At 40.6% G+C, this 12,015-nt stretch overlaps 1 protein-coding gene across 1 annotated transcript in view; it reads right to left on the minus strand.

Moving 5' to 3' along the window:
• Positions 1-1,157: 1,157 nt before the first annotated feature.
• The window catches only part of NOL4 (nucleolar protein 4), a 186,617-nt gene continuing 175,759 nt past the window's right edge, over positions 1,158-12,015 (minus strand). The window contains exons 11-12 of the mRNA XM_059474206.1: positions 9,345-9,425; positions 1,158-3,107 (exon numbers count right to left, since the gene is read on the minus strand). Of these exons, the coding sequence (XP_059330189.1) occupies positions 2,914-3,107; positions 9,345-9,425 (275 nt within the window). The 3' untranslated portion in view covers positions 1,158-2,913. The remainder of the gene's footprint in view (positions 3,108-9,344; positions 9,426-12,015) is intronic.

A 12,015-nucleotide genomic window follows, 5' to 3' on the forward strand; every position in this document is an offset into this window, starting at 1 on the left:
TGCTGGAAGAAACTGGCCTTATCCTAACAGGAATATTTAGGCTGAGGTAACCAGGCCTCTGTTACAGAAGATGTGAATGAGAGAAAGAAATAACCCTGAGGTTGTTTCTGGGTGCCTGAGCAAGATGTTCTCCCTTGTGCTTTTACTGCCTTAGAAGGTTCAAAGCAGACACAAAGTAGGGGGCTCTGAGACCTGGATTCAAGAGGACAAATTTCATTGCAATGCTTGGATCTAGATTTTCACACACAAAAATGGACAGTTTTATGGTCTCTCTTCCACTGGATGGGTCTGAATGTCGGTACCCTCTTAGAAGAGGAAGTTAAAGCCATAATTGAATCTGTGATTGTTCCAAAGAAGAAATTAATAAACCCAGTACTTAGGGGTAGAAACAGCTCTAGAATAAAAACTCCCATCTGTCTGATGGAATTTGGTATAGACAAACCACTTGAGGAAAGAGTTAAGTATCTGTATAAGACTTTAGAGGACATCAATTGCTCCTATGATTGAAGGAGACCCTAAATATTCCAGAGGAGGCACCCAGAAGAAGAGGATCTGTGTAGAAGACATAGTGTAGAAGACACAGTGAGCTATCAAATTAAGCTGGGAATAGACCTGGAAAAAGGAAAAACTACTCATGGGCCTTGAAGGTTGTATGGTGACCCCAAACTTTCCTACTTCTCCCTCAAGAAAAGGAGTAATTGAGGGAGAAGAAAGAGCAGTCAGAGGACAGAAAACTGAATTAAATTTCTCACCTCCTTGTCCTCTAGCTTCTTTTCCTTACCTGGATTTAGCAAAAGAGCTTGAAAAGTGGTGAGGCTGCTCAGCTGAGCAGAAACAAATGCACCTCCTGAGTGATAGGCAACAACTGGTAAGGATTTGCAACAATATTCTCATATCCAAGAACAGGGGCCTCTAAAAAGACATCCAGTAGTTTTTTAAGAACAAATGTAGAGTGGCAAAATGGTGTTACCTCCAGCCAACTTTAAATTATATATGCTAGTTACTCAATCCTACTGGATTTACTAAGTAATTTTGAGAAACAATATTTGAGGGGCTGCATTAATTGGACTGGAAGGCCATTTTCCCTCTTTAAAGACCATTACAGTTATAGCCTTAAATGCCATTCCATTTAAATGTTATAATGTTTCACAATCATGTATTTAAACACAGAAATCTGTTTATTTACCCAAACAAAACAGAGGAAATGATTCCAGCCCTCAGGTTTTGAATTCTCATTTAAATATGTGAACATGAGTCCACAACTTAGAGATGTTTGTGTATCTATGTACCTCCAAAATACTCATATTTCATAGGCTTTTTCACATTAATATTCACCAACAGTATCACAAAAGTTCTTTTTCTTTTACATAACTGTAAGCAACAGTAATTCTAGAAACACTAGAGAAAAAAAAGCATAGCAATGTCCACAGTTACAAGAAAAAGTGCACATTACTTGGTCACAATCACAGTCATTACTTGGAAAACTATATGTAACAAGTAGATATAAAATATCACTGATGCCTTAAACTCATTGTCAAAAACGGAATTACATAAAATTTTGTACATGAAATAAGGCAAATTTAGGAATGCACAAGAAACTTGTTATTCAACAAAAGCTAAACAACAGAACAGATAGTACAATAAGCATAAACTAAAGTACCTTTTTCTATATACTTAAAAAGAAGCCTGCCATAGTGCACAAAGAAAACACCATTAATGTGTAATCAATATTATAAAATAAGAAATAGAGGGGTTGGGAAGAGTGGGGAAGGGGAGAGAAGAGTTTTATTATAGTTGCAGCTGCATCCACTTACAGTTTTGTACAGGTTTTAGCTAGGCCTGGGAATTATACAAATTATACCAGAAGTGTCAATGACCTTCCTTGTTAAGAATTTTGTTTAAATTAAGGAAAAAAAATAAATACACACAAGAGTGCAAATTTTCAGATTGTCACTTGCAACCTCTTAACATTCATCATCTACATCCAATCACAACTAGAGGGACTTGTATAAGACAGCAGCAGTGATCATGGAGTCAGATGAGCTCACCATAAGAAATCAAATCATCTTTTTTTTTTTCTCAACGATATGTCTTTTTTAAAAAACGCTCAACTCTTTATTAATTGCTAATAAAGCTGCAATATATTACAGAATGGAGTTGAGAATGGCATGAATGCAGGAAATGCATACTTCCTTTGGAAGGTATTCCATAGATGACAATTTACAGTACACAGGGGAGGAAATTATCCAGCATCAAGAATTACTCGTTGTAGAAAGAATATGAAGTTGGGGAGAAGGGCACAGCCAGGGATTCAAGAGAGGAAGGGGGGACTTAAAATAGCTCCTCAAAACATTTTCAGGACCAGTGAAAAAGTTTACCAAAGTAAAAATGAAAAATCTTGAATGAAAACAAAAATCTTTTGTTTCGTTTTTTATAAAAATTACATTTTTTTAAAATACAAGATCCTTTTAATTGCAATTGTGCCCTGTAGCAACAGGACATTTGGCAATGTTTTGCCATATACTGCAGCTTTAAGTCCAATGAGTCAGTATCACATTCCACTAATATTGCACTTGGATCTTGAACCACTTGTTTTAAAAAACCATCACAGCATCTTCTGTTTCCTTCACTTGTTAGAATGAGTTAATTTCTAGCCACTTTTTCGATATTTATGCTGACACACTAAAACAAAAGCAATAGCCTGGACACAGTAAAGTACCTCGGAAACACCAGAGGTCGAAGTTCACTTGAAGCACCTTAACACATCACTTTATGGATCAAGAACAGTGTGGCATTATGGTAATTAACTCTCCTAAAAGACTGTGCAGTAACTGAAGTGTGTGCTCTGGGAAATCAAAATGTCATTAGTGGAAATTCTGAGATAAGACCAGGCCGGTGTGAAGGTCGCGTGACTCAGTTCTGCTGCAAAATAAGGTTTTCCAGTTCATCCGCAGAGCGCAACAAAAACGCGGCGGATTCCCGGTACCCTGCCACGAGCTGCCTCACTGCGTTTATCTCGGTGGGACTCAGCTGGGGTCTGGAGCTGGAGCTACTGGAGGATCCAGAGCTGCTTGCTAACTGCCTCTTCATACTGAGATCTGTTGGACCTGCAGACAGCAAAGGGAAAGAAAAGAAGCTTCAGATCGGCTGCCAGAGACGTTTCAGAGGTTTGTAGATACAAATGCAGAGCAGTAGGACCTGCTCACAGCTGAGTGCAAGCAGCAGAAATAAGCCATAATTGTTCTGTTACCAGTCGCCTTGACAGGAACCACAGCAATTTATACTTATGTATCACAGACCCCACTTACAGAACATGAGGGGCAAGTCCACTACCAGCAGAAAATTACCCTCCAGGGGCATATTCCAACAGTGTGAGCCACTTGCACCCCAAACGCTGCCCTGGGATCTGACGATGGTGATCAGGCAGAAGGTTCATCTCCTGTGCCTCCCCAGCTCCAGCTGCCATGGTGGACTTCATGGCAATATGCACACTTGCAATTTTTATCACAAAAAATCCAACTTATGTTCTCTAGACAGCTATTTTCACATTTTATGCTTCAATCAGCATGTGGCCAGATTGAATCCCTTGCAGACGTAGATAAATGGTCATCCACATGACTTGCCTGATGCTGTCTGATCACTTACATAAATAGCTGCTCATGAATGAGATTAGGCTGGTGACAATCTGGCTGCCACAGTGAGGAGCACACTATCATCTGTGAGGGCTGCATACAGCTGGCAACACATTGCAAGGATCTTGTAAGGACAGAACACTGACAAGAGATTCTGCAGCAATCACCATGCTGTTGTATTGGCAGCTCACAGCAATATGCTTAGCACTTTTCTTCAAAAAATATTCTCAAGACCATGGAATGCTCAGGAATGCTGTCTTCATATGGAAGACAGCATTCCTGAGGGCAGTCTGCAGGCTACTGTGATTGGCAAAACATCTGCCATCATGAACTTCGTCTTTGTGTGGAATTTCCCTGGCTATTTAATCAGTTATTAACCAGCTAAGACGCATGGTGCTTTAATGAAGTGTTTAAAATTTCCATTTAACACTTTTTTTTTTCTTACTGGAGTGTAAATTTGGACAGGTAGAATTGGACTGAGGACTTTTTTGAGCATATATAGAAGGATATAGATGGCAACTATACCTATTAAGCAAATCTGGGGAATATTGCTCTCTCATTTTGGCAGTGTAGGAAATCTATACTTCCAGCAGGCAGAAAATCAGACTAGCCTGACCCTAATCTTAATACTCTCCTGGAAATTGGGATCAAGATATCCAAAGCAATGTATTTTGCTTTCCTACGAGAAAAATGTCACTCCTCAATTTGATCAGTACAATATATGTCAATGCCAAGATTTTCCAGCAAAGACTGGAATAATTTTAAAATTTAGCATGCTCAACTGCAGAACACAGAACACACCAATTCATACTGTGGAGGTTCCCCTAAATAATCCCACAAAATTTATAAGATTCAAAAACACAGACTCATAATCATAAGCACTATGAAGAGATGCCTGATTTTCAGAAGCTGAAGATCTGGTCATAAACCTTATTTAACTTTCTTTCTTATACACCTGTGCAGAGGTACAGGTGAGACCACAAAAAATGTGGAGATTGCCATGTCCCTACAAAAACTGAAGTTAATGAAAAACCTCCCCTTGAGTGAATAAAAGCAGAGCTGGGACAATGAAAAGAAACTACTCAAACTGAAAGAGTCCTATTAGATCTGATTTCCTACCACACAACTAGCATGAGCAGCACTTAGCCTTACAACTTGTGTTACCTGGTTTTACACCAGTATAAATGAACTGACTTTTAAATGACTTCCAGTGTACAGAGGATAAATTAAGCATAATTAGCTCTGTGAATTTGTTTGTTGTGACCACATGCTGTTGGAAAATGATGACTGTGAAGAAGTTCAGAGGATATTTTTAAATAAAATCTTAACCCAGCACAGGGAAGAATGGTATATCAATCATAATGCCAGGTGGGCTGAATGCTTCCAGGCAGTCATTAAAGACTTCTACATTTATTGAGGCAGAAGTGCAAAAGCTTCCACTGACACATTGAGGCCATTGTGATCCATATGAACCTACTTTAACTTTTATGTTCTTTCCTTGAGTTTCATTCATGTCACTGCCAAACACACACACACACACACACACACACACACACACACACACACACACAAAATATCTGGCAGAACAGAGCTTCTGCAGCAGATCATTTCATTTTATGAAATCTTAACTGAAGGGCTTTTCTCATTGCTAATCCAGATTTTAAGTGACAGAATAGGATATCAGTTTATGTCACTCATAAATAAAATACACATGGAAATGTGCTTGGTCCTACCTCTCAGGTTTTCCTTACACAAACTGATGGTGCACTGCTCTGAAGGGAAAACTAGAGGACTAGAGGAAAACTAGATATCTGGAGAGGACCAGATATCCATCATGCACAAACCAGTGTATAAATCCTCACAAGTCTATAGGGTCACAGTTATTTACATAGTCTGAAGACCTGGCTGGCTCTGTATTCCTACATGTCTGAATTAACTTTCATGAAGAAAGTTCTTTAATTCTTCAGAATATTTATCTTTGCATCCTGAAGGTACTGGAAAAAGCCGGATGTAGTCTTCATACACAAGGAATAACCACAGCCCAAAAATCCTCTCGGTCTGGGAGATTTCTGTTATGTCAGAGCTCTTGAATACAAAGAAAATAAGATATCTCAAATTTTAATGTACACAGCTCCTTCAAACTACTTGGTGGGTTTATTATTTATTTTTTTTTACTTACCAGGAAAATGGGATTTTACTTCACTCCCCAATTCCTGCCTTGTACTTAACAACTCCCATTGCTGTCCTCCTTCCCCCTCAAAAAAAAAAACCCTCTGAGAAAAACCCAGAGGAATACATACAGAGAGAAAAGTTTCATAGCTATGATTTTGGGACACTGAGAACACCCATGCCTTTTCAGGAAGGGAAGCTGCCAGACAACTGCACAGAAAAAAAAATCCAATGCTTCATGTGGAGATAAGGATTCTAGCTCCTTTAATTACATTATGTGACCCCTCCATCTCACTTCTAAAGCTTACCTATGACAGCCCAAGCTCTATCTCTGGGAGAACACCTCACTCAGAGATTAGTCCCAGGATGTGTTATATTGGTCTCAGCTTTTAATAGCTATGATAGACACTCACAGGCAGTAATAGAGATTCTCAAAGGTGGGCTAGGCTGCTAAATAACTAAAATATTTTAACTTATTTGTAGCTTCATCAGTCATACCTGGTCATTTAAAAACTAAGGAATAAGTGCAACACATAACTGCATTCTTGTACTGTAGATTTTTCTCATGTGATTTCATGCAAATCAGCTACTGAAACATGGAAACGTAAACCTTATTCACACCTACCATATCTCCTTAATCAGAAAAATAAATCACGGCTATTTTGAAGGCTTAAAATAGCTGGTTAAGGACACTTTATGTCCATCTATATCCAGAAGCCATCATGACAGGTTACTAAATCTGGAAAAAGCTGAACAGCTTCACCACTATGTCTTTTAATAACTCTTTACTATTTCTTTAGTCTATTTAACTTCATTTATTAAGATGCCAGTCCTCACAGGAACGAGAAAGTGTATATTTGTAAAGACAGAAATCTGAATATTTTTGCAATGAATTTGGAAGTGTCAGGTTCCTCCAATATGTTACTGCACATTTTAGCATACTGCTTCCTATTCTGGAGTACTTCAGGACTATTAAAAATCTTGGTTGCAAACATTATTATCAGGTTCCACAATGTCTGCTGAGCAAGCAAAGATTAAGCATATATCACAGAGATTAAGACACGAGACTTATTTCCATTTTTTTCTTTCTCTTACTGCCATAACATGAAATTGTCACCTTCTATGTTTCTGTAACAGCACAACATTCTCACAAGCAGTGGATTAAACAAAGTTGAGACAAACCCTTTCTTTTATACTCTTTCAGAAGACTAAACACAGATTGTTCATCTGCCTCTTTTTTAGGCCACCTGATTGACACTTTAACATGGGAATACTTTTGATTTACTATCTCTGTCCAGTTACATTGACCTAATTTCCCCTGTGAGGTGCAATTGTTCTTGTTGGAACCACATCAGGCTGAATATGAAAACTCTAAAAACCCACTCTTCATGTGCTAGACAAACATTCATCAAATTAGCTGCTAGAAATGCCTACCACTAAACACACTGTGGAACAAATGGCTTTTTTCTGTAAATTACAAGACTTTAATGGAACTAGTTACTGCCTCATGCACTACTCATTACCAACGTGATTTATATCTAATTCCAAAATATGGATCAGATGTAGATGTGTTGATACTGATTGCTTAGACACTACCAACTGTCTCAGCAAAATTCCCTTAAGAATTGTATGTTGTCACTGGGTAGCTACCAATCTTATAATTAACAACTACTGAGAGAATAATAAATGTGTCAGTGACTCTCAAAATGGTTATCACTATTGTAGATAATAATGTAAAATAAAAAATAATTTTTAAAAGTGTTATGTAGTGCTTAAGCATCTACATTTTTTAATAGTTAAGCAACCTTTTTCAGCAGTGATAATGCAAAAAGCAGTGACACTTATTTAGAGAAAAATACATTTGCCCATACTTTGAAATCTCTTGTGTGTAACTTTTCTATGGCACATTTTCTCCTCTTCACTTTTTTCCTCATGAATGGCTTTAGGGGAGAGGTTTGACTGAAAAACTTATATACTGCAATAAAACAAAATAGAAAAGAATTTATCAAAGTATGCTACCTTTTCTTTCTGAATCAGATGTATTTATTGTAATAAGAATGCTTTACTGTGATTTTATGTATCTGTCAATGTTTCTTTTCCTCCTGCCTTCAAACATAGAGCAGATGTGCCTAAAAGTATTGCTTCAAGTGCCAGGAGAAATCAAGAAAACTGGGACTGATGAATTGGACCTTTTAAGCTCCTTTCTCTCTTCTACACCTCTCCCTCTGGAAGACACATCTTCTGCTACTTTAGACAGCAGGGAAAAAATGCTGTCTTGCCTGAGGAAAGTGATATGAAAAACTCAGAAATGCCTACAGCCATCATTCATTTTCAGTGATCAGGAAACACAGTGGTCTGGGATTAAATGATTATATGAGATCCTCCCTATCCACCACAGGAGATTAATGATGTGGTGTATACTGTGTTGCCTTAACAGTTGTCACCTCAGCTTTGTGCAGAGGTAGGAAAGTCAGATTCTGCCCGGTACATTCCATTTCCATCCCTTTGGTGGGAATGGAGTAGTACTTGCCTGTGCCACATACCTGACAATTTGAAGAGGATGAGGAAGGAGGAAGAGGAATGTAGGGAAGGTCTTAACAGAAAATTCAGCCAGCATTTTCCAGCAAGAAGTTCCCCTTTGCCAAAATACAGGTCAAAACATTTAACTTCTCCCAACCCCACCTTTTGGGTTTTCAAATGGGATTAAACACACTGTCCCAGGTTCCTACATCTATCACTTTTGATCTGTTTCTTCATGCTCCAGGCTCTGTGTTAGAGACAAACTGTGTTCTCTTTCCCCTTTCTCCACTTTGATGTCATCAGGGTAGCACTGAGAACACAAAACTGAGCAAGAATAGAGGTATAAAGAAGACCTGGAGAGAGGAACCACAGCAAAAATCCCATTTAACTAGTACATTCTGGCAAGCCAACCTGTGAATAACCCACTTAGCACCTTAAAAACTAGCTACATATTGGATATTCTCATCTGTTGGGGTTTTTTCCCCCTAGTTTGCCACCAAGAACATCACCAAGTTCATCACCACCATCAATCACGCAAGTGCCAAGATTTTACAGAAGGTTACATCGTGAACAAATATTTAGAGGTGGAAACGAGGTGCCCTCCTTCCCTGCTATCTCATGAGCAAGTGGACAAGAGTGCTCAGTACTCCTCTCCCTGCTGCAGATCAGCATGGTCATGCTGGTCCTTGGAGGTCAGCAGCACCTGCCCTGGGAGGTTCCCCCAGCTACCCCCCTGTCTCCAGCAGGGCTGCAGCATCTGCAGGACCAGGATGCAAAGGACCAGGAAGGCAGACTGGCACATGTAGGAGGCCTGGCTAAAGCAGGGAAGAGCTGGGAGGGCACAGCCTCTGGAAGGACCAGCAGGGAGGGGTGAGCAGTATGGGGGAAGTCCCTGAGCCACCAGCTGGGCCATCATGGTCTGCAGGCCTGCCCATGGGAGAGGAGGCTGAAAGAGAATCCTGCCAGGATCTTGCCAGGCTCTGCCATGGTGTGAACATAATGGAATTCAGCCAAAGAACTCACCTGAGCTGGAAGGGGACTGGACGTTCGTGGTGCCTGGGATGCAGTGCTGAGTTGTGGCTGTGGTGGAGGTAGGCTGCAGATCTGGGGAGAGAAATGGAGACACAACACTTTGTCTTACTGTGACATGAGGGCATATCCTGCATGGCCAGCCCAACACTGAGTCTGAAATACCCTCTTTTTACACACACACACAAAAGGAACTGACTGACATTTCTGGCTAGAAAACCAGACAATGGTGCAGAAAAAAGTTCTAAATCACCTCCAGGCAACCCAGCTATGGCAGCAGAAACACATTGCACACTCTTATAGAAAATGGACTTCAGGAAATGAAGCAACTGCAAAGACCACGGCTCCAAGGAGCCCAACATGACTTCAGAGAGTGCTGACAGTCATCAGGAGAGGGCAGACAGCAGCCCCCTGGCCTGAAATACATGGGGAGACAAGCCAATCCCACTGCCTCAGGAGACGCCCAGGCTACATGCAGGGACTTCAACAGCTCCTGGTGGTATCAAGAGCTTTTCCTCTCAACATTATCTCCTGTCCTCACCCTCCTGCCCTCAAGCTGGACTCTTTTCTGAGCTCAGTCCAGGAATGATAGAAGGAGGACTGTCGCAGACATTTTTTCACAGAAATCCTTTCTTTGGGATCTGTGCATCTTCTGGGAAGCAAGGGCCCCAGAAGAAGAATGTAAACAATTGTTATCAGCTGCTGTGAAATGCAATAGGATGCACCTGTGATTGGTTCATGTTCCATGTGTACAGTTGGGGGCCAATCACAGGAGCAGGCTCGGAAGAAGATTCCCTGGACACAGAACTTTGTTTTAGATTCTTTCTTTTCTATTCTTAGCTTAGCAAGCCTCTGCAACTTCTCGTTTTATTCCTATTAGTATAGTAATAATGTATTATATATCATATATCAATAAATCCAGCCTTCTGATCATCAAACAAGATTCTTGTCCTTCTCTCACCCCAGTGACCTCCTCCGGTCGCTGTAATAGAGGACAGCTGAAGCTTTTGTGGCTGGCTAAGAGCTGGCAGACAAATTCTGCATTCACAGAGCTATTGCACCTTGGAGATTCTCCATTCAGCTCTGTAACAGGAACAGAGGAGCTGTGGAAATCCACCCTTCTCAAAGAGTAGCTCTCCTTTACCATTTAAACAAATCAAATACAACATGACCAAAGGCTTCTCCCCAGCCCATGTAGAGGCTGACAGAGACTCTGTCAGCCCACAGATTGCTTGGTGAATATTTCCAGCCAAGCTGGATTGGCCTAAAATGTTTAAAAGTAGGGGGAAAGGACACCTTGGTTCTGTAAGACCAAGCCTTTTCCTTCTGTGCTTTTTTGCCCGCCCATAATAAGGAGGGGTCATTGAACAAGCTGCTACATTCTGTTTGCTCATATTGAGCAGTTTCATGAAGGCTTGCCCCATGCAGTTGTGTGAGGAGCTAATTATGGCTCTATAATTAGCCATGTGGAAGGACTGACCTCCCCATGAGGAGGGAAGCATTGCAACAGCAGGCAGAGAGAGGTCCCTGAGTCTGAGCCACCAAACAGTTGGGCGAACAGACAGCCACGTCTGTAAGGTCAGAGTAGGGGTGAACTTTATATGGAGGAAATAGCCAAATTAAATGAGTCACAGAATACAAAATACATACATCAGCTGGACTACTAGACAGAGAGTTAATTGGACATTAATTATTATATTACTGTGGGGGAAGGTCCAGAAATAGGTAATCAAGCAGTAAGTTTTAGATAGCTATTGCAGCTATTGCAACTTCTTTTTTTTCTGTTTTAGCGGACACAAAAAACCCGACCTTACTTGTTTATACCCGCATTCTGACTGGGGTGCCTATTTGTTTTTACCCTAGGAGAACATCTGTAAATGTGACAAGAACATTTGATAGGTTACTATATTGAAAAGGAATTGCATTTCTAAATTAGTTCTTCACTCCTGAAAACAATTCACAAGTAAATATCCTGTTCTCCAGAGAAGTGTGTCATTAACCATTTTAACAGCCTTGCATATGTTTGGAACAAGAGTCCTTGAAACAGTGTAATGATTGCAAACAAGGGTCCTATGAGGCCTGTCAGGAGGGCAGCGGTTACCTCTGTCAGCTGCAACTCCAAACCACTCCTCTTGTCTACCAATGAACACATCATTGAGGACTGACAGATCTCACTGGCCTCAGAGTCCTCCCACTTCTCCTGTGGGGAAACCAGCTACCAGAGCCAGAGCAATTTACCCTTAATATCTGAGAGATAATGAGGTTGGCTCCTCATTGGTTTTGCCTCAATGAGACTGAGGAATGGACAGAGTTGCCTTTCCACAACTTTCCTAATGATCTTCCTGATATGGCAAGTGGATCACAAATCACCAACCTAACTAGACTGTCAGCATCAACAACTGGTTTCCAAGTCCTGGCACACAAAGACCTCTGGTTTCCAGAGCTTACGTACGTTGACTCGCGTAGGATCCCTGTGGAGAAGATGGGCACCTTGGCACAACCTTCCAACTGTGCAACCATATGGGAGAAGTGCAATGGCTTACTGGTTTTTCAAAATAAAAGGACATACAGCCAAAATTGTCCAGTGAAAGTAGGGAAAGGCAAGGAAGAAGAAATGTTTGAGCGTCTGTCTGTATAAAAACCTCCCTTGAGCTTTAATTGTGAA

This window comes from Ammospiza nelsoni, chromosome 1 (assembly GCF_027579445.1).
Source record: "Ammospiza nelsoni isolate bAmmNel1 chromosome 1, bAmmNel1.pri, whole genome shotgun sequence".
Taxonomy (NCBI): domain Eukaryota; kingdom Metazoa; phylum Chordata; class Aves; order Passeriformes; family Passerellidae; genus Ammospiza; species Ammospiza nelsoni.